At 50.2% G+C, this 25,602-nt stretch overlaps 2 protein-coding genes across 17 annotated transcripts in view; one reads left to right on the top strand and one right to left on the bottom strand.

Annotated features, from left to right (window-relative positions):
• Window positions 1–22,413, bottom strand: part of GTF3C1 (general transcription factor IIIC subunit 1) — a 37,587-nt gene extending 15,174 nt beyond the window's left edge. Inside the window, exons 1-23 of one of the 7 annotated variants that reach the window (XM_083413874.1) lie at window positions 22,156–22,411; window positions 20,986–21,195; window positions 20,443–20,530; window positions 19,670–19,843; window positions 18,860–19,003; window positions 17,020–17,116; window positions 16,519–16,642; window positions 15,613–15,771; window positions 14,778–14,893; window positions 14,324–14,672; window positions 13,748–13,959; window positions 12,070–12,212; window positions 11,761–11,914; window positions 9,331–9,434; window positions 8,428–8,597; window positions 8,051–8,299; window positions 7,583–7,728; window positions 7,132–7,229; window positions 6,121–6,217; window positions 4,828–5,005; window positions 4,493–4,634; window positions 3,031–3,166; window positions 1,264–1,348 (exon numbers count right to left, since the gene is read on the bottom strand). In XM_083413874.1, the coding sequence (XP_083270000.1) occupies window positions 1,264–1,348; window positions 3,031–3,166; window positions 4,493–4,634; window positions 4,828–5,005; window positions 6,121–6,217; window positions 7,132–7,229; window positions 7,583–7,728; window positions 8,051–8,299; window positions 8,428–8,597; window positions 9,331–9,434; window positions 11,761–11,914; window positions 12,070–12,212; window positions 13,748–13,959; window positions 14,324–14,672; window positions 14,778–14,893; window positions 15,613–15,771; window positions 16,519–16,642; window positions 17,020–17,116; window positions 18,860–19,003; window positions 19,670–19,843; window positions 20,443–20,530; window positions 20,986–21,052 (3,232 nt within the window). In that variant the 5' untranslated portion in view covers window positions 21,053–21,195; window positions 22,156–22,411. Of the gene's footprint in view, window positions 1–1,261; window positions 1,349–3,030; window positions 3,167–4,492; window positions 4,635–4,827; window positions 5,006–6,120; window positions 6,218–7,131; window positions 7,230–7,582; window positions 7,729–8,050; window positions 8,300–8,427; window positions 8,598–9,330; window positions 9,435–11,760; window positions 11,915–12,069; window positions 12,213–13,747; window positions 13,960–14,323; window positions 14,673–14,777; window positions 14,894–15,608; window positions 15,772–16,518; window positions 16,643–17,019; window positions 17,117–18,859; window positions 19,004–19,669; window positions 19,844–20,442; window positions 20,531–20,985; window positions 21,196–22,155 lie in introns of those variants that run through there. The other 6 variants (XM_083413873.1, XM_083413870.1, XM_083413871.1 and 3 more) reach the window with 6 other exon arrangements.
• Window positions 22,414–22,429: 16 nt separating this feature from the next.
• KATNIP (katanin interacting protein) overlaps window positions 22,430–25,602 on the top strand; it is a 32,502-nt gene continuing 29,329 nt past the window's right edge. For 2 of the 10 annotated variants that reach the window (XM_083413884.1, XM_083413878.1), the window contains exons 1-2: window positions 22,476–22,573; window positions 24,285–24,361. In XM_083413884.1, the coding sequence (XP_083270010.1) occupies window positions 24,300–24,361 (62 nt within the window). In that variant the 5' untranslated portion in view covers window positions 22,476–22,573; window positions 24,285–24,299. Of the gene's footprint in view, window positions 22,621–22,698; window positions 22,721–22,786; window positions 22,811–24,284; window positions 24,362–25,602 lie in introns of those variants that run through there. The other 8 variants (XM_083413876.1, XM_083413877.1, XM_083413882.1 and 5 more) reach the window with 8 other exon arrangements.

Here is a 25,602-nt window from a genome sequence, read left to right as displayed (position 1 = left end):
ACTGCGACTCTCTCTTGCACACACACAGAGCTGTTAAAAAGTCTTAGCTTTTGAGCTGTTGAGCTATTTGAGCTACTACTATTTACTTATTTGTGTATTACCTGCCCCTCACTCGAAGGTTCCAGGGCAGGTTACAACATTAAAACAAGTGTTAAAAACACTTTACAACAACTTGCGATCACCAAAGTAAGGTGGGCGCCAAAAATATGCGCCTCAGGTGTAAAAAGCCAGAGTAAAGAGATGCATCCTCAATATCCTCCAGAAGCTGCACAGTGAAGGTGCCAGGTGCACCTCCGTGGGGAGGGAGTTTGCCACCTCAGGGGCCACCACAGAGAAGGCCCAGGGCCGCCACCCGCTGAGCCTGTGAGGAACTACTGAAAGAGCCCTCTCTGCCAACCCGGGGAGGTCTGTAGGAAGTGTTGTGGTTCTAGGGATTGCTTGTGCGTAAATTGCCTTTACTCGTGGCTGTCTTGCATGGTTGAACCCTTTCTGACAGAGCAGCCTCTATCTCGTGGCTGCCTCAGTCGCTGGCAGAATCCGTCAGTGGGCGTTTCTTAAACCTTTTCCAACATAAAAGCTGCTTGACGCCCAGTCTCCTCCCCCGTTGCCTGCGCGAAAGCTTTTTGCACGCTGTGGGTGTGGGCAACGGAGCACTTGTCCCCTCTCCGCTTGTCTCCTGCGAAGAGTCTTGGAGCCAACTCTCCGCTTCCTCTATCTCCTCCCCTTCTCCACTGGTGTTACGCTGATTTCCTTCCCCAGCGTATGGGCTATCCCTCCTCCTACTGGGACCCTCTCCACCATCGTCCGAGAGCCCTCTCACCTCCTCCTGCTCCGATGGCAGTTCCCTGACAGGAAGGAAGCGGCCTATGGGTATTTGGTGCCTGAGTTGTTTAGGGCTTAATTTGATCTGGCTTCTCCTGAGAGGGGCAGTGGCAAACCACAGAAATTGCTGAGCGGCTCAGAATCACTCACTAGAGATCTTCAAAAGGAGCACCAGGTGCTACCAAAATGTCTCAGTGCAATTTAGGAAGAAGGTCAACCTGCATCTAAGTCTCCACTGCCCAGCTCCGTAAAGCGTTTTTCCGCAGTAAGGGCTGCCCAGGACATCAGCCTCTTTTGACCTGTACCAGCTTCACAGCTCCCACAATGGCCACATGAGAGCTGGGTCGTCCCCCCAATCCCCCTGCAGGAGTAGGAGCCACGCACAACCATCTCTGTGTCCCTCACCCCGGATACACCCAGGGGAGCCCCCAGTCCCATTACCTCTTGTGCTCAGCGGCAGGGAGCGCTTGGTCAGGAAGGTCTGCAGTCTGACCGTGTGCCCAGCTTCAGCAGCAGCAGCGTTCTCCTAGCGGCAAAGCACACAGGTTACCAGCCATGCAAAGGCCGCAGGTGGCTCAAGCTCAGACTAGAGAGAGGATTTTGCTTCCTAGCCAAGCTTGGCTGCACCTGGCAGTCACCTGCAAAGCCTGAGCGCCACACCTGTGTCCAGCTGACCAAAAGGAGCCTTTCCTAACAACTGCGAAGAGCCCTGGGAGCAGGGTTGATAAAAATAAATGATAAAAAAAAATCGGATTTTTTAAATTTTAAATCGTATTTTTAAAATAGAATGGTTTTGGAGGAAAAATCTTTCTAAAGATAGTTTTCTGTTTAAGTTACGTTATAGTCCAAAGGCTATTCATCAGGAAATGATGATTTGTTTTCAATTTTTCATGTGTGGTAAAACTCAGTCTAAGTTTTTTTAAAACAAACAAACCCGTTTAACCACATCAGTTAACAAACATGGATACATATGCTATAATGTTACTGTTTTAGTTAAATAGTTTAAATTGTTATTATGGAAATGATTATTTTTCTCCTTCCAATAAAGTACAGCAGAAAAGTTGTCCAAATATAAACAATAATTTCATAATTATCTGTCTACGCATTTCTAATAGTATAACCGTATCAGTAATTTTGATATAACTGTAAAAACTACTCTGAAAATTTATTATTGCAAAAATGAAACCTTCATCTGGTTATAAGTATTAAGATTATACCAGCAAGAAAGAATCTTTCTGCAAAAAAAAATATTATTTAAATCAAGTCTTACTGACTAGTGACCTAAATTGTGATTTAAATTGATTTGATTTACCGTATTTTTTGCTCTATAAGACTCACTTTTTCCCTCCTAAAAAGTAAGGGGGAATGTATGTGCGTCTTACGGAGCGAATGCAGGCTGTGCAGCTATCCCAGAAGCCAAAACAGCAAGAGGGATTGCTGCTTTCACTGTGCAGCGATCCCTCTTGCTGTTCTAGCTTCTGAGATTCAGAATATTTTTCTTTCTTCTTTTCCTCCTCCAAAAACTAGGTGCGTCTTGTGGTCTGGTGCGTCTTATAGAGCGAAAAATACGGTAAATTAAATCCACCCTGCCTGGGAGTGAGCAGGAGGGACGAATCCAGGTGGCAGCACCGGAGGAAATGTGTGGATTTGGCATTGCATGTGGGCTGCAGAGTGAACTGGCGGCTTCCTGGACAAAGCAAGTTCTTAGAGCAGCTTTTGCCCACCAAGGACACAACAGTCTCCGTGCTGGGAAAGCGCATGGCTGCTCTGGCCCCTGTGCTCATGCTACAGTGGAGTCAAGAGGGGGGGTGATGCTGTGCCCACCTGTCCAAAACAGGCTGGGGGATGCAGAATGTCCTTTTGACTTCACAGGGGCGGCAGGTAGTTTAGCCTCTGAAAGCCACACATAACATTCAGAATCCTTTGATTTTGGTGCTTAGCTGATTCCGGCACCATTCAGAAATAAGTTTCAGTTATAGCCACTGAAAATACAGGCAGCTGAAAAGGTGATTTCTGGAAGCAGTCTCTCTCTCTCCTTCTCAAAAATAAAATGCACGGCAAAGCAAAATTTAGCACAGAGCGGCTTGTGCTAAAAAATCCAGTTTATTTCTTCAACTGTCTGCATTGTTTAAAAAGATATCTATTTTGGGGTGAGGGGGTGGGGAGGAGGCAGTTTTTAAAAAGAATTGTTTGGGAAGGAAAACTCACCCTCCTGGTCTTGTTCATAATGTAGCTGGTCCAAATCCAATTGCGCTTCAAATGGCCGTAAAAGCTGGAATCCAAGCCCCCAGCACCGAGCCCGTCGCCAGGAATGGCGCCGTTGTCCTCCACCTCTCGGCGTCCTCTTAAAGGGGGGAAAGGCACAGTGAAGGGAACAGCTCAGCCCAGGAATCCTCAAAGGCCAGCTCTGCTCTGCTTGGGACCGGGGGGGGGGGGGGGGCGGGGAGGCTTGGTCCTGCCATGCAGCTATTCCAGCGATTTCTGACTAAACCTTATGAAGAACTTTCTCAGAGGGGGGTGGACGACTCCCCTTCCTTGGAGGTTTATAAGCAGAGGTTGGGTGGCCACCTGCCATGGCTGCTTTAGCTGAGATTCCTGCATTGCAGGGGTTGGGCTGGATGTCCCTTGGGGGTCCCTTCCAACTCCACAGTTCTATGATTCCAAGTGACTTCCTACTCCTCTCACTTCCTGCTGCTGCTGCCGCTAGCCCAGCTTCAGGAAAGGGAGCCTGATTCTTCCAGACAGCAGTAGCTGTAGCACAGCTTAGTTTTTGTGTTGGGCCTTTTCTGTATTAACTCTGAAAAGGCAAATAAAGAAATGCCTTTAAAAAGAGAGGGGTAGGACACCCCAATGGGCCTTCCAGATTCTTTTACATTGTTTTTGATCCTATCTGCTGCATTCCTATTACAGTCATACCTCGGGTTACAAACGCTGCGTGTTCTTGGGCTGCAGACCACGCCAAACCCAGAAGTACAGTGGTACCTCTGGATGCAAACGGGATCCATTCCGGAGCCCTGTTCGAATCCTGAGTAGAACATGAGACATGACTGTGTGTCTGCGCGTGCACAGGTCGCATTTTGCCGTTTCCGCGCATGCACGTGACATCATTTTGAGTGTCTGTGCATGTGTAAGTGGCGAAACCCGCGAGTAACACGCTCCTTTACTTCCAGGTCGCCGTGGAGTGTAACTTGAAAACACTCAACCTGAAGCACATTTAACCCGAGGTATGACTGTACTGGAATGGGTTACTTCTGGGTTTCAGTGCTCACGCATGCGCAGAAGTGCAAAATGACGTCACACACATGCGCAGACGCGGCACTTCAGGCGGGTTGCAAATGTGCCTCCCGCACAGATCACGTTAGCAACCCGAGGTGTGACTGTACAAGGAGCGTGAATCCGCACAGAAAGGGCTCAACGGCGCTTCCCTTCTAGGACACATAGATGTCCATTTCAGCGCAACCAAGGAGCATTTAAGCCCCTGCATCTCAGATCTGACCAGCTAAGACCTGGAGGCAGCCTAGGGGGCTCCTCTTTTCCTCCCTGCCAGACCCCTTTACCAGCCCTGCCTCCGCTGGCGGATGGGAGTCACCCTCCAGCCCTGGGTGCGCTCTGCCCTGCCAAAGCAACACCCCAACTCTGCAACACGCCCCGTTCCTAGCAAGCAACGTACGTGGTGTATTCCAGCATGGCACACTTGCGCTCAAGGTTGTGCCGATGGGCTGCCGACTCTTGCTCCAGCGCCACGTCCAGGGTGGTGCCAGCCTCACTGGCTTGTGCTCCACCCCTCCTGGCACGGGGGTGGCGGACAATTCCTGAAAGGAGGAAGAAGAGGAGCTGGTCAGCAGCAGCAGCACCAACTCTGCCATGGGCCAGAGAATGCAGAGGCAGGTGGCCAGAGGCTAGGAGCTGAGAGCTGCAGGATATGGCAGGAGAGGGTGGGATGAGAGGAGGCAGGAAGGGGCCGTCAGCGCAGGAAGACAGCGGCTAGTGAGTCTGGCTCTGTACCTAGTGGCGTATTGAGGCAGACGCACTGCAGATCAAACCAGAAGTTCTCCACGTCTTGCAGAGTGTTCAGAACATACAAGCGCCTGTCAAAGGGGCGGCTGCTCTGAGCCAGGTTGTAGTGGGGCTCGCAGACGGTGGTGTCCACAATCACAGCGTTCTTCTTCAGGTAGACAAAGACCTGCAAGACACCCACAAAAGCTCAAGGGCAAAGCAACCGAGCAAGGACAGACTCGAGGGATTTAGGGAGTTAAGTCAAAACTAGGGTACCCCTTCCTTGCGTGTTTGGATAGCAGCCAAGTGCTCTCCTTCCGGAGGCATCCTTTGACACACACACAAATGCACTGCTGAAGAGGCAGGGACATCTTCACAAGCCTCGTGAAGCCGTCCTGTGAAATGTGTTGCTGGGGTGGGCCACCCTGGGCCAGGCTCAGTTGTTCGGCCAGCAATATGATGCAGCGGCTCAAGGCCATTCCAGCTGCAACCAAGTGTTTTGGGAAAGAACAATCCCAGCTCCGGAGACAGGTGGGGACAAGAATGGCCTGCACCCACAGAGGTGCAGCTTGGCACCACAGCTTTGCAACCACTTCTCTTTTCCAAAAGTGGCAAATCGATTGTCACAAAGTCTGCACTAGAGGAGGACACTGGGATATTCACACGCCGCGATTACTTTCATAGGCTGTTCTGCCTCCTTGAGGTGTTAACTGCTTAGCAGTGTTAGGGCACTTTGGCCGCCATCAAATGCTGCTGTTGCAAATAGGCACTCTGCTTCTTTTGCAAACCTCTAAGCGGCCACAGACTGCATTCCTTGCAATTCATTCCTATCTGGCATTAAGGGTTGGCATTTTTCTCCCTCTCCACCCAGGTTGAGAGGGCAACACAGGGCAAAGCAGACTTCACAAATCTTTCTGCAAGAATAGGTCGCTCTTTAGAGTGCTTCCTTCTTTTGCTGCCACAGACTAAAACACTTTTCTTCTGGAAAGGGTTTCTCTCGTTAATCAACAAGGACAAATATTTAACAGAAGACTAGATGAGAAACACAGGTAGGCAGGCACAGCTCCTGTGCAATGCAGGGAAGGGGCGGGGCTGGAGCCTCTTCTACCTGCCCAGGTGCATCTGGTGACCCTGTAAGTCTGGAGGGACAGGAGGCAGGCAGAACCTGGGGATCTCCTTCCCCACTGGGGACAGGGGAAGTTTCCCTCATTACTCCTGTAGGCATTGGTGTTTTTTTTAAAAAAAAGTAAGCTGCTTTGAGCGTCAAGTGGCAGAGGTGTAGATACGTAGCAGTATCCTTACCTGATCTTTTTCTTGAAATTTCTCTGTGGGTCCAAACTGAACCAGCCCCATGTAACACAGCCGCTGAAGGCTTTCCACTACTGAGAAGATGTATCTCCTGTAGCAAAGAGATTAAGAACTTTAGACTCGTCAACTTATTTCTGTCAGTTAGCTTCCAGGCACTCCACCAGTCACCTCCCCTCTCCTCCCGCAAAAAAAACAAGAGAAAGACCCGGCAGGTTTTCCAGTATGCATAATTCTCTGACATATCCCATATTCAAACAGCTTGAACCGTCCTGTGGAATATGTATAGCCCTCCCTGGGTCCCAGTTCAAGACATTCTGACCTCGGCCCAAGGAGCGGGGTGGGGAGTGTCTACAGGGCACCCGTTTCAGTTCAGAGCTGCTTCAAGCAGACCACCAAGGCAACCTCTGAGAGCCAAGAGGCATCCCCCTGCCCGCAAGATGATGCTCTGGGTCAACAGGGGCTAAAGCAGTGAATCCGTTCCCTCTCCTTTCTCTAAGGAAGGCCTTGGCGCACCGGTGGATGGCTGTTTAGTGAACAGACTATATTGCAAGCTGAGGTTTTTTATGCTACTGACATGAGCTCTGTGATCACGAAGCCCTGTGTAATGGAGTGGGGGGGGGGGTGTGGCAGAAGAGGAGAGAAAGAGGCAGGACCGACATCACTTGCGGACACAAAGTGAGATGTTCTTTCACAATGCCTGACATTTGTGCCTTTGACTCCTTTCTGAACCCTTCATCTTACTGCACCTATTTCTTAGTAGCCTTCTCTCGGCTCTCAGTTGCATTTTACCTTATCCAGAGGATGAGAGTGGTGTTGGTTTGACATGGACAGCTCTTATAAAATCACACGGCCGTTCTACCTTTTTAGAGAATGATTCGCACTGCTCTAATATTGGCCAGGTTTGGATTCTGAGCTCGTGGAGCTGGACCTTTGAAAAGTTTGGTATTCTCCGCTAATCTGAAATAGCACCCTTTGCCCAAACCTACACCTGCTGAAGATGCTTACCTCTTGTAAAGGAGCTTCTGGCGGATCGACCTTGGAAGGTATCGGATCAAGGTGTGTTTCTTCAGGGGATCATTTAAATAATCTTCCAGGTTATCTACCTAAAAATTATGAATTAAATTGCAATGTAACTTAAGTCTGGCTAACTTTCTGCTTTTTCTAAGCGAAGCCCAGGGATATTTTGTTAAAAAACAGAACAACCGCAAGGAAGGCTGTGGCAGCAGCAGAGAAGCTGAAAAGGCCCCCACAGGAGGCTGGCCAGGACCTCCGCCCGTGGCCTTGGCTTGCGGTGCCCCTGGGTGTGGCAAGCAGCTTTTATCCCACCACCAAAGGATTGAACTGCCACCCCTCCAAAGGACCGGGGGGCAACTTGTAGCCCCAGCAGAACTGACGGGAAATTGGGAGCAGAAGCCCCGAGGGGCGGCTGCCTTTCGGCCAAGAGAAATCCCAGCACCTTGTAGCTGACTTGCACTATCTGGGTAAAGATGGACAGCGGCAGGCAGAGGAGGATGTCGCTGACGAGAGCCCAGCCATGGCCAAACTCCCGGTGGAGCGGGAGAGGAGGGACGTGCCGCTTCCACGAGGCGTCGTCCACGTACACTGCAAGGGAAGGAGAGAAAGCGGTTCTCACGGCCGCAACAGACCCCTCTCAGTGTCAGCGGCTGCAGCATGAGTGGCATAGGTGGGGGGGGGCTCTTCAGGAGGGGGGTGCTTTCGGGAGGTGGTGGGTCCGGCCCCCCACAAGGTCTGAGGGACAGTGGACCGGCCCCCTCCTGAAAAAGTCTGCTGACCCGATTTACACTCTCTTTTTATTATACAGTTTCATTGCTTTTATTCAAAAAACTTTCAAATATGAACCGACGGAGAAATGCTTTCAGACCAAGCACCGAGCCGTCCTCCCTGCTTGCTCCCGATTCCTCACCTGCCTGGTCCTCAAGCGCCTCGCAGCCTTCCTGGCTCCCGGCTGCTGCTCTCGGCTCCTTCTCTTCCGTCCTGCCAGGCAGGCTGGAGTCAAGGCCTTGCGGGCCGTCCGCCGCCTCCTGGCTGCAGCTCCATCTCCTCTGCTGGGCGCTGAGAGGGTGCCCGTAAACCAAGTACCAGAGGAAGAGGTGGGCCACCTTTAAGCGAGGCATTTTGGGGAGGAAGCCCAGGGAGCGCCCAAGGCCTGGCACTGAAGAGAAGCAGAGGGTTTGCGCTGGAGAGACACAGGCAGGAGCTACTGCCCCCCACTCCTTACACAGAACACCCCCCTCCCCAATTCAGGAAGCCGGAAGCAGCAGAAGCAGGAAAGGCCTCTACCTGTGACTGGGTGGTAGCTTAACTTGGCAGCGCGCGCCTTTCTGCCAGCCGCCTCCGCTTTGCAAGGAGAGAAGCAGCCCTCCATCTCCCTCAGGGCAGCCCCAAGTCCAGATTCCTGGCTTCCTTCGTCCAAACTCTCCTGAGACATTGGCGTCTGTGGGACTTTAATCCTGCAGGTATGAAGGGAAAGTGAAGCTAGGCACCATTGTTGGGAAACTGCAAAGCAGGCTACAATGCTCAGCCCCCAGAAACACCACAATATTCACTGAACCACTAGCCAGGAACATGGCTCTTCTGCAGCCATCTGCCTCCTGCCATTTCCTCGAGCCGCAAGCAGGACAACTGGTGTCTGTAGAGGACTGGGAAGCGTTTCAGAAACCCCACGAGGGTAGGGCTCCCCCCACCAGGAAGTAGGCAGGAGGAAAGCACCTCCCCTAGGTAAGTGTCATGGGCATGGGTGCCAGAGGGAAGAGAAACCAAGCCTTTCGTGTCATTGGCCCAGTCCTGTGGAACACCCTGCCACTAGATTCAGTGGGCACCTTCTGTTCCACTTTTCTGTTCCGCCAGGCCTAGGCAGGCCATTAAGAGCACACACACACCAATGGTCTACTGCTGTTTCTTTTTAATTCTTTTGATTTCAACTTTTTATGATTTTACTGCATGGTTTTATTATTTTATATTGTTGTGAACAACTGCAATGTACTTCTATGACACAGCAGTACATACATTACATATAAAATAAACAAGAGATCTCAGTCCACCAGCCCAAATCACCAGGGGGTGGAGGAGGGAGGGAGCTGCCCAGTTCTGAACGCCCTCCTGTTGCTTGGAAATCTTGCCAGTCAGAGCCTGCCCAGCTCATGCTGGCAGCCCCTGCCACACTCTTTCCCTCCCGCCACCTACCTGTTCACGGTGCTTGAGTTGGAGATTCGGAAGCGAACTTGCTCAATCGCGCTCTTCACCAGTGGGTCGCTGGGATTCACCGAGGGGTCGACTACAAACTCCACCTGCCAAGCAGAGGCAGAGAGAGACAGAAGCAGGCTTGGTGGGGAGAGGCCGAGCAAAAGAAGCGCCGTGCTGAGGGCAGCCCTTTCCCCTTCCTGTCTGTGAAGCTCCTTGGGAGACACCTTGCTTCTGCCCCAGGCCCCAGGCAGCCTTCTGAGCAGGGGACGAGCTCCAGCCCAAGGCCACTTAGGAGGAACGGCCACTCTGGGTGGGAGGCGCTGGCGGGTGGCAATGCCAGGACTGAGAGCAGAGAGGGAGAAGCCATGGGCGGAGTCTTCAGAGAGGAGGCAGAGTTCAGTCTACACTCGAGTAGGACCCTGGCAGAGACACATGCCCGACTGGCATGTTCCCTCCCTCCTGGTCAGTCGTTCGGGAGTTTCAAAAGCTTTCTTCAACCCGAACATCACAGTGACCGATGCCAACCGACACCGGCACACTTAGGGATCCGCAGAGTTTGCGCATCATGCGCGTGACAGACCTCAGCAACTCAGCATTTTGGCTAATCTACTTTATTTACATCTAAACACACACGGAGCACTGCAACATGGCTCCCCCTCTCTCTAGCATCAGACAACAAAGAGAAAAAGAACAAAGGACAATAGTCCCACTTCACGGAATACAGTAACACAAACATCCTGTCTCCGTCACTTCCCACTCTGTGGAGTCAAAACATACACTGCCATGTGAAAGACAACAATCCCATGACTGTAATCATAGAGCAGGAATTCTAACAGGCGGGTGGCAATGCCAGTACTGAGAGTAGAGAGGGAGAAGCCGTGGGCAGAGTCTTCAGAGAGGAGGCTGAATCAAACCATTGGAGGACAAGATGCCAAGGACTTCCTCCAGGTGAGGATGAGGACACACACATGGCCCAGTCAAGCCAGAGGTGTAGCTGGGGGGGGCACTGAGCACACCCTGGGGGGCGGCACTTACTGTGAGCGACCCACGAGTCTCTCCTGGGAGTGACGCAGTGACTTGGGCACCTGCAGGCTCTGCGCTGCCCAAAAAAGCGAGAGGGGCCTGACTTCGGAGCAGAACGGGGCTCAGGCACTGGGATTCTGGTGTGCCTTGCGCCACAGGCACCTTGCCCCCCCCCCCCCCGGCACCCAAGCAGCTAGCTAAGCCGCTGAGACAAGCAGAGCAGACTGGCCCTTCAGAGCAGGTAAGATTCCTTGTCCATCTAGGATTGCCCGTTGGGTTCAAGTTACAAGAAAGGGGACTCCGACTAAACATCAGGAAGAACTTTCTGGCCATGGAAGTGTTCAACAGCAGAACAGGCTCCCACAGAAGGTGGTGGACTCCCATTCACCGGAAGTTTTTAAGCAAGAGGTTGGAAGTGCGGGAGATTAGCAGCCAAACCTAGCGTGCATATTCTGGTCAGTTGGCATGAGAAGGGGCTAAATTTCACACAGCTGTATTGCCAATAGACGAATATTCAGACCATAGACGTACAGTTGATAGAGCAGGCTCTGTGTGATGTCATTTCCCCTCCTCTCCTGGAAAGAAAGGAGCATCTAGTACTTCCTGTTCCTCTTCCTTTGACCAGTGGTGGGTGCTCCAACTTTAGGCAGGTGCCTGGAGCTGGTTATACAGTACATAAAAGTATTTTGCCTGCATTGGTTTTACTGCTGCTATTGTTGTGAACCAATGCATGATTATAAAGTAAGTAAATATTTTGTTTAAACTTACAAGTTCTTGAATGGGCAAGAAAGGGAGAGCCAGCTTACTTTGTAGCTGGACTTGCCCAGAATAAGGTTTTACAGCCCAGTTCCTATGCTTTTAATTGTTCTGCCAAGATTGGGAGTTTAGAACTCTGCTCAACCCACACGTGTGGGAGCTGGGAGGGAGAAACTGCAGTTAAACCCATCCTACAGGATGGCCATCCATCAGGGATGCTTTGGCTGCGATTCCTGCAGTGCAGGGGGTTGAACTAGATGGCCCTCGGGGTCCCTTGTGACTCCACAATTTCATGATTCTATGAGCGGCAGTGGCTCCCCGGCAGAGGACTCAGGCTGCTGTCTCTTTCTTATCACTGGGTACCTTGAGACCCTTTAGGACAGCGGTTCTCAGCCTATAGGTCCCCAGATGTTGTTGGACTACAACTCCCATCATCCCTGAGCTCTGGCTTGGCTAAGTAGGGGTGATGGGAGTTGTAGTTCAACAACATCTGGGGGCCCACAGGTTGAGAACCATTGCTTTAGGAGGACTTAACTTCAACCATCTCCTTCACCCTTCCCCAAATTCACTAGCTGGAAAAGATTTGCACCTCCAATATCACCCAGATGGGCAACGCTAACATGCCAGGGGGAGTCCTGGCAGGCGGTGTACCTTTCTGCTGATGCCATCCTGGATGACCGTGGTGCGGAAGAGGCGCAGGAGGCCTTCCTGGGAGAGCTTCTGCACTAGGCGGACAATGGACTTCTTGCAGCACCTGGTGGAAACCCCTTCCTGCTTCTCCTGGTCCATTATCATCTTCTGAAGGCTGCAACAAGGCATACACACACTTATTATTGCATCCAATCCCACATTTTCCTCCAAGGAGCCCAACTCACTCCCTGTGGAATTTGCCCTGGTGGAGCAGGCTGCCCGGCAGGCAAGGGGGGAAAGCTGGCGCTCGCTTCCGAACCCCCGACTTACGCAAACAAGCTTTCGATCAAGCGGAGGTTGCGCACGGCCTCTATGATGAGGTTGCGGCGCTTCAGCAGGCGGTAGGTCTCGTGGGAGCGCTCCCCCCCCGAGGCTCGCCAGCCCTTCTCTTTCTTCTTGACATCACAGCTTTTCTGGCACAGGGGCAGAAAACCACAGTTTATAGAGGCCAGGTGAAATCCTGCCGCCCAGATGCTCATTACGCCACACTCAGGACAAGGAAACCAAAAGTGAAGCCCCCGGCAGTGAGAGAGAAAGGGGGAGCTGGACAAACTGGCCGCCACCCCACCCTCCTCTGCACACCCACTTCCTTTCCACACACAGCAACCTACACCAAGGTTATCGTCCAGGTACCACCTGCACAAAGCTGCAATTGCGGAAGTAAACCACACGTAAGTTGTGGGTCCCCTGTAGCAGAAACTGGGTGGAACTTGTAGAGGCTGAAGCAAGAGCCGCCAAGTTTGATTGTTACAACTGGGGCTCAGCAGCTGCTTGGCCATTTGGTAGCCCTAAAAGCAGACTTGCTAGTGGGCTAAGCCTGTGGCATCAACCCCAAAGGGAATCCACCCTTTGGGACTGTGGCTTTGGGGCTGGACTGAAGTTTGAGTTTGGCAAGAAGTGCACAGGTTCTCGACCATGCACGAGACTTTCAGTGCACCCAGACTGAGGGAGTGTTGGGGCCCTAGGAGTTAGTCCCCCCTGGGTATGAGACAGGTTTCAACGCCCAGGTGAGACATGGTGTGCAAGGCCTGCGATGCACTCCTGGCTCTTTGTGGCTAGAACCTTTGGTGCGTGAAACAAGGGCCCTCTGCTGAAGTAGAGGTTCAGGACAGATTGATACACTTCCTGGACCAGCGCAGAAGCACTGCCACCTTCTCTTTTGTCTTTTATTTATTTTGACAAAGTAATAAACATAAAGAAATAAGAATAAAAATGTGCACCCCACCCCCGAGACCATTCCATTGTAACTATCCAACCTCCCCAAAATTTCAACACCTCTTGCAGTGTTTTGACCCCTTTCCATTTCAACGGTACAAATTTTACAAACACCCTCCATAACTCCTCAAATTAATATTTGAGGATATATTCCCCATTTTACCGTAATGGCACATGTTAATTTATCTTTAATAGCTACATCCCACACCTCTTTATACCATTCTTCCATTTTATATTCTGCTTGCCCCTTCCACTTCCTAGCTATCATAATTCGTGCAGCTGTCAATAAATCTGTGAGCAAGTCCTTCATCGCCTGCAAACCATCCGCCCCCGTTGTCTCCTTTCCCCACACCTCTTTTAATTATCTTCTTGATCCTCCATTTCTACTTTTATAAATTTCACTGGTTTCCCCTTTTATAAATGGATTGCTGTGCCACCTTCTGATGCTCACTGGGTTGTGGAAATGCCAGCTCAAAAGCCCCCAGGAACATCCCCTCTCACTCCCTGAGGCTGAACCGCCTGACGTTGGCTCCTCCATCAGCCAACCCACAGCAAAAGTGGCCCTCCGAGGCATGTCCAAGCTGCCCATAGCAGGCTTGGCAAGGGAGGTGACCCCGCCTCCAGTGACTCTGGTCCCCCCCGTCCCAGCTCACACCTTGCGAAAGACTCTCCACCCCAATTGTGCCAAAACATACACACTAACAGTAAATGTTTAGGCTTTAAGGCCTCTTACTTTGGGAGTCTCCAGCTTGACTTCCTCAACCACAGCCATATCACCAGTATGATCTATAAAATGGGCACAATTTGAGAGGCCGCTTTCCTGCTTTAGTGTGTCCAAAGCGGAATCATCGTTTGTCGTGTGTTCAGGAAGCTCTTCTGGGTATTCAGAAGGGCGCAACGGAGACAGCTTCCTCCCCAGGGTCCTCGGAGCTAGCAATTTCTTGGCTAGTTTTAAGAAAAGACAGAGAGGGAGAGGAAACACATAGCTGGTCAACAACACAACCAAGCAACTGTTGCAAGCTTTGCTGTATCACAGGCAATGGGTCAGATGCTTAGAGAGATCATGGATTTCTGGCGATCTTGAGCAATTCTAACCCCCCTAATTAAGCACAACCGGTTGTGAGGGGAGCCCACCCACCTGCCCCCTTTGTACAGAGAAAGAGCTCAGCACTCAGAGTTCCAGAGTCATGCAATTTCTGCAACATCACAAACCACTTTGCTGTTTTTAAGGCTGCAAGATCCAGACAGACAGACCCAGAGCCTAACAGGGCCACTGAGGAAGGAAGTGGCCCTCTTGGCCAAAGCTCACCCCTTGTACCTTTCACTGGCGTCGACTGGCACGGGCTGCCTCCTCCTGGGAAACTGAGCCTGAGCAGTGACGCTGAGCTGGCGCTCCTCGGCTTCCCGCCTTCTCTCGCCGCCTCCTCCTCGTTCTCCGATTCAGAGAGCAGAGGCATCTCCTCCTCCTCCTCCTCGGCTGCAGAGAGCTGCTCCTCGCCAGGCAAGGAGTCGCCGGGGGCCACCACCACGCTGGCCATGGCCAGCTGCTCACTCCGGGCCTTCTCCCGCTCAAACTGCCGGCTGAGGTCGCTCTCTTCCGCAAACGTGCAGGTGATGTATTTGGTCGTCCGCTGCCTGCCTTCGTCTTCCATGAATCCCTAAGCAAGGATCAAGACCGTTCTCAGCCTTTACCTGGCATTTCCTGCACGTTGGGGAAGGGGCCCATGCGCAAGGCCAGCAGCGGAGGCCTTGACAAGCCTTACCTTGATCACTTTGTATCTCTCCAAGAGGCGGCAGAGCATCCTGGCTTCCAGCTTCCCCACATTCATGGCGGCTCGGAGTTCAGCTTGAGAAATGCCTTTGGTCCCCCAGCTTTCAACTGCAGAGGGGGAGGAGGGGAAAGCATAACACTAGGTCCCCCCAAAGATGCTGAATGGTAGCAGAGTTCGGATGGGCAGAAGGATAAGGCGGGTCCTAAAAACATACACCTTAAGTGTCACAGGCCAGGGTAAAGAGATGTGCCTTCAGCATTCGCTGAAAGCTGTCTAATGAAGGTGACAGGCACACTTCTGTGGGGAGTTCCACAGATCCAGTATATCTAAAGGAGCGTCTCCACCCCCATCGTTCTGCCCGGACACTGAGGTCCAGCGCCGAGGGCCTTCTGGTGGTTCCCTCCCTGTGAGAAGCCAAATTACAGGGAACCAGGCAGAGGGCCTTCTCGGTGGTGGCACCCGCCCTGTGGAACGCCCTCCCACGAGATGTCAAAGCGATAAACAACTACCTGACATTCAGAAGACATCTTAAGGCAGCCCTGTTTAGGGAAGCTTTTAATGTTTGATGTATTACGGTATTTTAATATTTTGTTGGAGGCCGCCCAGAGTGACTGGGAAAGCTCAGCCAGATGGGCGGGGTATAAATAATAAATGATGATAATGATGATGGGCCACCACAGGTAAGGCTCTCTCTCGGGCGCCACCCCCAAACTTCTGAGGGTGAAGGAACTACCAAGAGGCCCCCTCTACTGACCCCAGCACCTGAGGGGGCTGGAAGGGGAGGAGGCAGCCTTTCAGGTGTTTGGGGCCTGAGCCATTGACCTACTTAGCTCATACGCTTGAGTCAGCATATCCTTCTCGTAGACAATGTCCACAGGCTGCACGGCTTTGGTGATCATTTCTTCTTCGTCGTCGTCATGGTAATCATCCACCTTCTTCCGAAACCCCTTCACTAACTTCAGGCAGCGAACCATTACGTCAGTTCCTGGGAGTGAAAGGACAAGCATACCCCCCAGTTTGTCAAAACACAAAAGCAGACTTAGCAAGGCAGAAAACCGGCAGCTCTAGGCAAAGCACAAACAAATCAAACACAACTAGCATGAAATGCCGATGCAGCTGTCAGGATACACAACTGTTTTCAAGTATTTCATTTTTAATCGTATCATTTTGCTAATCTGTAACTTAACTTTCTTTTAGTGATTACCTTTCTTTTCCCCAAAATGTTTCTCCTTTGAGAGATAGAAATTAAGCAAATAAATAAAATTAACAAATAAACAATAAATAAAAGAACCTCAAGAAATTGTGCCTCTGGGAGTGATATGCCTAAAAAAGGCCTCATTCCACCCCCAATTTTAACACAGAGTGTTCAGCCCCCTGCATACGGAGCAGGGACAGGAAACACCTGTGTTTGGACTACAACTCCCATATCCATTGGCCCTGGGGGCTGGGGCTGATGGGAGATGGAGTCAGCAATACCTGGAGGGTTGAAAGTTCCCCATCCCTGATCTAGAGAGAAGTACTGTGGGGGCAAGAGCTTCTGCAGGGCCCCCCCCCTTCACTTTAAAGCAGGAGAACAACAACAGCAGCAATAATAATAAAATTAAATTTGTTAATCGCTTTATCTTGTCCGAGGCACCCCAAAGCGACTTACAAGGCTACTCTTCTGCGCAAGGATGGCAGTGCCAAGGCATCCTGACCCCCTTCCAGAAGCTGTGAGGTGCCCCCCTCTTACCCTTCTTGGTCTTGAAGGGACCTCCATCAGGGTGAACGTCTTGTAACGGCACGGTCACAATCTTTCCAAAGCCGGCATTCAGCATATACTGATAGAGACGCTTAAATGTTTTCTCACAGAGACCCTGTCGTTGTGCAATGAGAGAGAAGCAGTTTTAGGGCTGGCCGCAACTGACTTCAGGACAGAATGGCAGGCAAGCTTGTTTCCCCTGTAAGCCTCATGCCAAGCCCCCAACCCTCCTCGGAGGCTCAAGAAGCGAGAGAAACAAGGGCTGCTCCAAAGGCCCACAGAGAGAATAGACACATTTCTGCTTGGCTCTCGCTGGAGGCGAAACACAGCAGGGCAGATGGGTTGGCACCCCCAAATTCCCCTGCGGCTCTGGGGAAGAAACACCACCTGAGAAGATCCTCTCCATCAGAAAGACTCCGGCAAAACAAGCACCACCCACTCAGATGCACGCAGACGGGTTTCAAGCGCATGGAAGAACAGCCAGGTGCTCACCAATTCCTCCCTTATGCTCGCCAGCGTCTCCATATGACCAGGTCGCTTGCTCAGCATAGTGGACAGCTTCTCCATGAGGATATCGTATTTGCTCCTCCTAAAACCCCAAGAGAGGCAACCGTAAGCAGGCGGCACCAATGCCTCCTCAGACGTATAGCCAGAGGACGCCTGCCACTTGGGTGGGGCGCCAGCTGTGAGTGGCACAAGGAAAGCTCTGGCCACCCCTAGGAAGAAGCAGACCAGGGTGGATAAAAATCAATGGTTTTTTTTTAAAAAAATTGGATTTTCGGATGGGTAAGTGGTGCTCCGGTGGGACGTGGGCAAGACTAGGGGGCAGGCAGGAGGAAGTGCAGGTTGGGGGCAGAAATCTTGCTTGACGTATGGAAGAGCATAGAGCAGGGTGAGTTTTTTTTATTTAAATCGTATTTTTAAAATTAAATGCTTTTGGAGGAAAAATCTTTCTAAAGATAGTTTTCTGTTTAAGTTACATTATAGTCCAAAGGCTATTCAACAGGAAACAAGGATTTGTTTTCAGTTTTTCATTTGTGCTAAAACTCAGTCTAAGTTTGTTGGTTTGTTTTTTTAAAAAAAACCGTTTAACCAGTTAACAAACATGGATACATATGCTATAATGTTATAGTTTTAGTTAAATTAATTGTTTAAATTATTGTTAAGGAAACGATTATTTTTCTCCTTCCAATAAAGTACAGCAGAAAAGTTGTCCAAATATAAACAGTTAACTTATATAACCTCACAATAATTTCATATTTATCTGTCTATGTATCTCTAATAGTATAGCCAAATCAGTAATTTTTGATATAACTGTAAAAACTACTCTGAAAATTTATTATTCCAAAAATGAAACCTTTATCTGGTTGTAAATATTAAGATTATACCAGCAAGAATGAGTCTTTCTGTAAAAAAAAAAGAAAAAAAAGATTTAAATCAAGTCTTACTGACTAGTGATTTAAATCGTGATTTAAATCGATTTGACTGAAATCAAATCTACCCTGAAGAAGACAGAGTCACCATTGCTGCCGCCCTCACAGGATGAAAGAGGCTTCATCCTGTGGGCTCAGCTAGATTGGATACCAAGACCAGACTCTCTCCTTCCTCTGGGCTACAACAAAACTGCCCCAGTCAGAGAGGCGACAAGCTCCAGTACTCGCTGGAAGATGTTTATTTTGCTCTATGCATTTCAGAGTCAAATCTCTTTGACAGGAACTGTGAACACTTTCAATTTTGGGGGAAATGCAAAACGGCTTCAGAGAGAGTATCACATTTCTCTTTCTGTGTCTCCACAATGAATAATATTCTCCAGGTGATACCAAAAACAAGCAAAGTGGCCTATGACTGGGGTACCTGAGGGTGTCTTGGTGCCACACTGGGGAGTTCCGGATATAGGTTATCACATGCTGTTATTTAAAACTAGATGGGATATTCTGCTGGTATCCTGGCTTGAATGTTATTGGGGTGGATTTTAATTGGTTAACTGGTTTTGCTGTTGGATTTTATGGGTTTATATTTGCACATGGCTATAAATGGCTTTAGGAGGCCACTCTGTCCCAAAAATAGTCTAAAATCTTTTTAAATAAAGTGATAATTTGATCAGGAGAGCAGCAATGAAGGCTGTTCAGTCATTTCCTCCCACGCTATTTCCCCCACCTAAGTCACTCCCCCAAGTTGTGATTATCCAGGGTGGTGGTGGGGACTCAGGTACTGATTTGTCATTCCTGTGAAGGTGAAGGGGTACATATAGATCAGGGGAAGAGCGTGGGAGGAAGCAATTAAAATACCCCCCCCCCAAGCACTGCTTTCTTGGCCTCCCTGCAACACACACCTGTCAATATGAAAGTGGGTCAGGAGCAGGAGGATGGAGTGCTGCTGGGCCCCCGTTGGCAGCCTGATCACGTGGGACTGCATGGTGATGAGCCCGTTTCTGTCCAGGACTCGTCGGTGGTAATGAAGCTTCCCGGAATCCACCCTAGGATGAGGACAGATTTTATGAAAATTAAGCACACCACAGAAGGTGAAAGGAGACAAAAGCTAACCCTGTAGACCAGGCATAGGCAAGCTCTGGCCCTCCAGATGTTTGGGACTACGATTCCCATCATCCCTGACCATTGGTTAGCTAGGGATGATGGGAATTGTAGTCCCAAACATCTGGAGGGCCGGAGTTTGCTGTAGAGTGTAGACCGACAATAACAGGGCCAGAACCTGCATCTTCCAGGGAACCATGCAAGTGTCTTACACTATGTTAAGCCTGCTTAAAATTTAAGCTGGGATAAAATGGGCTAAAGAATGCTTCCCCCAAGCAATTAGCTAGCATTTGCCAGGCCTGTGATGCTTTGAAAGGGTGGGCTCTGGATACAGCTCAGGGCTGTGGCGTGTCCACAGTGATTTGGGGGTGAGGCTTGTCTATCATCATAGCAACTCCACAAGAGACAGGCTCTAGCCTAACTTAGACATTCCAGAATACCGCTGCAAAACAAACCAAGGCAATCCTATCCTCTTATGCCAGCCCACGGGACAAGGTATCTTCTCCAAGCCAGAGGCGGACGTCTGCCCACATGCTATCACTTCTGCCAGTGAAGCGCCACAGCTGGAGCCAGAATGAGTTACTGCAACAGGCCGCAACCCGGGCACTTACTTAAAAGCTGCGCTGAGGTCTCTTTGCAGCTCTCCCTGCCATCGGGCACGCCCCAAGCGCTCCAAAATGCAGTAGGAGAAGTCGGGAAGTTTTAAGTCTGGATCCCCTTCCCATCCTATTAGCGTTCTGTGACGCAGCATCTGAGAGGCAACAATCACCAGCTTCTCTCCCCACCTGCAAAGCAGTAAGACGTGAAAAGGAAGGTAATTTCCCCCATTCCCCAATGAATCACCCACTTTCTGTGCCACAGCAGCATTGCCATCAAGCTATGCAGCATTTTCTTTCTTGGGATCATTTTGTGTCTAGTAGTGGCTGCTCAGACTGCATACGTAGGGCTGGAATACGCAAAGCAACGTGGGCACATTTCAACTCACGACCCCACCCAAACAATAGGCTTTCTTGTCCAGATCCTCCCTATTCCCGAAAAGACACTGCAAAGCTGACCAAAGCTCCCATGAATCTGGAGTGCTGGTGGGCTCAAGAGCCACTTTAAGCAAGCACCACGTAGCAAACCCAATCACCTCTCAGTAGCAAGAGGCTAAAGGAACTTCCACTTACACCTTCACTAATTACTTCCAAGCAAGCAGAGGAAAAGCTGACAATTACTAGATTCCCACATTTCCTTCTTCCCAAGATGAGTATCGCAGTTAGTAACAGAACCACAGAAGTGACAAGCAGGCAAAGGTATTTCTTCTCTTGCAGCCTTTTTTTAACAGGATAAACTTGGAAGGAGCAGGCTTGTTGGTTATTAGCCCAAAGAACAGGCGGCTAACCTGTGCCCCTGCTGTGATGTTGCTGGACTGGAATGATGATTCCTAACCATGATGACTGGGGCTGACAGGTGTTGGAGACCAACAGCATCTGGAAGGCCACAGGTTAACCACCATTTGGTGGCCCTTGTTTTAGCACATTCCCACAAAGGCACCCTTCTTCCCATCTCGACTTAGCTAGCCTAAATTTAGGTACATACATGTGGCACTCCACCCTTCTTTTGTCCTCCAGGAATAAGCTTTCACACTGATGTGTCAATTGAGAATGACACCTGCCCACCCACATCCACCAAGTCTTAATGATAGTGACATTGTCACAATCCTTCATCTTGTTCCAGGTATGCTTGACACCGGCATTCAAACTTTTACTGGAAAATACACTTTTCTTTCTACCTTATGACAAAGCTATACAATTCTCCTTTTGACTCCGTGGACAGTACTGGAACAGAATAAATTTAACAGTCCTGCTCCACTTGCCCACTCTGCAGACCTCTGCCCCACCAATAGAGAGCCTGGCGCAAAAGCAACTAGCAAACGCTTACTCACTTCTCATAAGCTTCTGTATATGTGCAAAGGGGCCGTAGGTCTTTTGTTCTGACCAGGTCAGTAACATCCAGCCTCTCTTTAAAATACTGGCACGAACCCTGAATGCCTTCAGGGTGATCCAAAATCATGTGCACAGGATAAATGTCATCTAAAGGAACAGGATCTCTCTTGGTCTCCAGTATTCCTGTTTCAAGATCAATTTCTTCATACCTAAAATGAGAAGAAGAGAATTAGCTCTTCTCAACCCCAGCCTGTCTGCCCAAGATTTGCAGCAAGTGTGTTTTTTGTTTTTGTCTTTAAAGAAGCTCCCCTCACTTCCTCTAAACAAAGATGTTGAAACCTTTCCTCGTAGGGGAGCCGCTCCATCATGTCCTTGTCTCATTTTGGCTGCCCTTTTCTGAAGTTTCTATAATATCCTTTTTGAGGGGAGGCGACCAGAACTCTACACAGCACATCCCAAGCATGATGGCAGGGCCAGATTTAGGTTTGATGCAGCCCTAAGCTCCTGAAGGTAATGGGGCCAGCTGTCCTTTGTCAACAACAAATTGTCACTTTTTTGTGTTGAAGATATGCCATATGGTAATTGATGGACCTAACAGGTATCTAAAGCCATTTGCACATGCAGAATGTAGGCACCCTATATATAGAAAGGAGCAAGCCAGTGATATTTTAGGGAGCAGGCTAGCAGGCGGGGCCCGTGACTTACATCACAGGAGCCTACACAACACAAAACACTGTTGCTGTATGTAGGTTTTATTTTTATTTTTTTTTAATCTTATATTTTGGAAATGTACATCCAGTTTTTTTTCCTGGAGGAACTCAATGGTACACAGTACTGGCACCTTTTTTTCTTCGAGAACTGGAGCATTGGGGGCACTAGGATCCCGCCAGTCTTATCTCAAACTCCTTTTCCCATATCTTGGCGGAGCCAGCCACGGGGCCTCCCCAGCGTCTGCCTCCCCAGGACTAGAAGCGTGAATGACATCCGAGCCCTTGGGAAGAACTTCCTGACGGGGGGCTGGGGGCTGGGAGATATCCGCTCGGCGGAACAGGCTCTCCTTCGCGGGGGCTTCTTAAGGAGAGGCTCGGGGTCGCCCCTCCCGTCCGAGGCGCCGCTGCTCCCGCAGGGGGACTGGACTAGATGACCCCTGGGGGCCCCTCCCGACTCACCGGTCGTAGAGGTGCAGCGGCGGCCTGGGCTGAGGGAGCAGGTAGAAGCGGAGCTGGGCGTGGGCGGCCAGGGAGGCCCAGAGGAGCTGCCGGGCCTCGGGCTCGAGCGGCAGCGGGAAGGGCGGCACGCGGCCGGCCAGGCGCTCCCAGAGGGCCCCGGGGGTCACGCCGTCCAGGCCCTCCAGCGCCACCTCGCCCAGCGCTGCCCACAGCGCCTCCATGGCGCCTCGCCCGCCCGCCCTCCTTCCGGCGCGCCGGAAATGACGCGCCCCGCCCCGCCCAGCGCCGCTTCCCGCCGGGTCTCCATGGCAACGGCCCAACAGCGGCGCCTGGCAGCAGGGCGAGGAAGAGGAGGAGGAAGAGGATGGAGTGAGCCCCGCCGCGCCTGCCAGGGCCGCGGCGCCCCCGGGAGGGTCCGGCGAGTGCGGGGCGAGTGCGGGGTAGGGGGCGAGCGGGGCGACGGGGAAAAGGCGCTGGGGGGCGCGGGGAGGAGCCGGGGGGGGGGCGGGCGGCTCCACAGGCCTCCGCTGGCACCACTGGCCAGCCGTGCTGGCTGCAGGGACTAGTCGTAATTAATAATAATGATAAAAGTAATAATTTATTTGTACTCTGGGCAGCTCCCAACAAAATATTAAAAACACGATAAAAAAGATTTGTAAGATGAAATTACTACCTATTCAGGATGAGTAATGTAATAACTTGAGGTAATGATAGAACAAGAATAGGAAAGAGTGAAATGCAGTGATACAAAATTTAAGTTTGTAAACCATTAGGCGGGAGGGAGGGAAGTCCTTAGGCTCAGTTGAGCCAAAGAGATTTAATAAGAGGGTATGATGTTAAGCAATGTGATTATATGTAAAACTAATAAAAAATATTATTATCAAACCACTATAAAACATCAGACATAAAAAACTTCCCTAAAGAGGGCTGCCTTCAGATGTCTTCTAAAAGTCAGGTAGTTGTTTATTTCCTTGACATCTGGTGGGAGGGCGTTCCACAGGGCGGGCGTCACCACTGAGAAGGCCCTCTGCCTGGTTCCCTGTAGCCTCACTTTTCACAGTAAGGGAACCGCCAGAAGGCCCTTGGAGCTGGACCTCAGGGTCCAGACTGAAGAATGGGGGGTGGAGATGCTCTTTTAGTTATATCATTATCATTATTATGTTGACTTATTATTAGTTCAACCTCACCTGCAATATTGCACTCCCCTTTTGTCTCCTCTTGAAACGGACAGATGCCAAACCAAATTATTGTCTCTCTCTGTCTCTTTCTATATATATATATATATACACACACACATACACACACACACCCTGCTTTTTTCCTCAAGGCGGTTTATACATAAATTAACAGCTATAAACGTAGAAGAAGCCCTTCCTCGATGGGCTAGGATGACCCTTGCGGTTCCTGCCAGCTCTACAGTTCTATGATTCTTCTAAGAAAATCTCTCTCTCAAAAGCCATCAAGCATTAATAGAATTAAAACCATGCAAATAATTACCATGACAACAGCATGGCACCAGCCCTTTCCTTGAAAACAGTGTGTTCCCAAAAGCTTGTTTGAAAAAGAAGGCCTTTGCCTGTCAGGACAGCAAGGAGGGAGCATCCTGGCTCCTCTAGGCAGGGAGTGCCAAAGGCTGATGGGAGTTGGAGTCCAACAGCATCTGGAGGGCAGCACCAGGATGGGGAAAGATGGCCAGGCCCCCCAGGAGGCAGCGCCACAGCTGCCCCACTCAGCTTGCGCAAGGGTTCTGTTAGGAGAGGTGCCACTTTGGGCATGAGAAATTCACCGGTAGGCTGAAGGAGCACCACCATGGGCACCCCCAAAGCCAGGCATCCCCCTGCAGCAGCCTCCCTGCTCCCCACCCCCAAACAAGAACACAACCAGCATGTGGGCACCAGCTACTTAGGCAGCCGAGGCAGAATGTCAGGCATTGGATTTGCAGGGCGACATGTGCCAGCCAATGAAGCTGAATGTTGGGTTCAGGACAGTTGGAAGGAATTACTTTATCTGGAGCCAAATTAAACTGGAATTCACTCCAAAGGGGATAGAGTGGCGGCCTCCAATGTAGACAGCTTTATAAACACCACCCAGGGCACCTGCAAAAATGTTGCTTTGTTTCTGTGTTTCAGGCTTAACCAAAGGACATGGTGACTGACTTTGATGAAAAACATGATCAACATATAGTATTTCTTCAGCATAGAAACAGGTAGGCTGAAGGATGACCGGCAGGCCAGGAGAACAGATTTTGGGGGCCCTGGCTAGGTCTGCAGATCTGCTGCCTCCTCAGATATGGCAGGAGGCTGGGCAAGGGCCAATGAATCCTGGCAGGTCAGAGGCTTTGTGGGTGATGGGCCAGTTGACTGCTCCGAATGGGCTTGCGATTGAGCCATCTTTGCTGCTAGAGGCTTGGGGCCTCTCTGGCTTTTAGCAGCTTTGATGTGACAGCCGTGGTGATTCCTGGACGAGGACATCCTAGTCATGCTGTTCTAGGTATTGACTCCAAGAGAATTTGCACTAATGGCCAATATGCTGGCAGCCCAAATTTAAGGTGTTACTGCGAGGGTATGAAGCCCTAAACAACATGGGAGCAGCCTGTCTGAAGACCTTCTTTCTTCATATATTCACACCTATTCTTTGAGATCTGCTGAAAGAAGCATTGCTTGACTGCCTCTTGTGAATGGGACATTCATTCATTCAATTCGTATATAACCCTTTATCCAAAGATCCCAGGGCAGTGTGCAACATTAAAAGCACACGTAGCATGGCATAATGAAAAAGAAGAAAACAAAAACCATAGTAATAGTCTCCACACTTTTAAAAGGCTGTAGATTGTTTAATGGCCAAAGGCCTGGGTAGAAAGCAGCACCTTAGGCAGGCAACCTCTGAGCCAGATTCTTTCTTGGCAGGATTTATTTATTCAAACATTCTTGATGTCAGCTTAAGACAAGTAGCATAGAAATGTAGTAATGAATAAATAAATCCTGTCAGGAAAGAATCTGGCTCAGACCATGAAGGTCTTCCTGCAAGAATCCTCTACACAAACAGACTGCAGACAAGGACGTGAACTTGGAGGTGGCTCTTGGATAGCATTTTTAAAGGCAGAAAACCAGCTTATTGATTTAAAATATCAATAAACCACAGATTTGTAGAAAAGCAAGCAGTAGCTTAGTAAACTCAACAGTCCATCTTGGGGATTCCCAGGAACCCCTCCTTCCGGGGCAAGATGATTCTATATTGTCCTTAGATCCAGCAGAGCCTGCACTCTGAGCAGAGGCAGGCTGCAGCAGACTACTTCTCTCACTCGGAGCTCCCCCAAATTTGGATAAATTTTGATGGCATTCCTCAGCTATTTGTAGGAGGAGCTCCATCGTGGCTTTGTGGAGACCTCTGCATCACCACAGAAGTCGTCACGGTAGCATTTTCTGTAGAGAGAACGTGATCCTTGGA

Source organism: Podarcis tiliguerta (assembly GCF_965153285.1).
Source record: "Podarcis tiliguerta genome assembly, chromosome: 14".
Classification (NCBI taxonomy): Eukaryota; Metazoa; Chordata; class Lepidosauria; order Squamata; family Lacertidae; genus Podarcis; species Podarcis tiliguerta.
The sequence above is the reverse complement of the archived record's forward strand: the minus strand, read 5'-3'. Positions and strand labels throughout refer to the sequence as shown.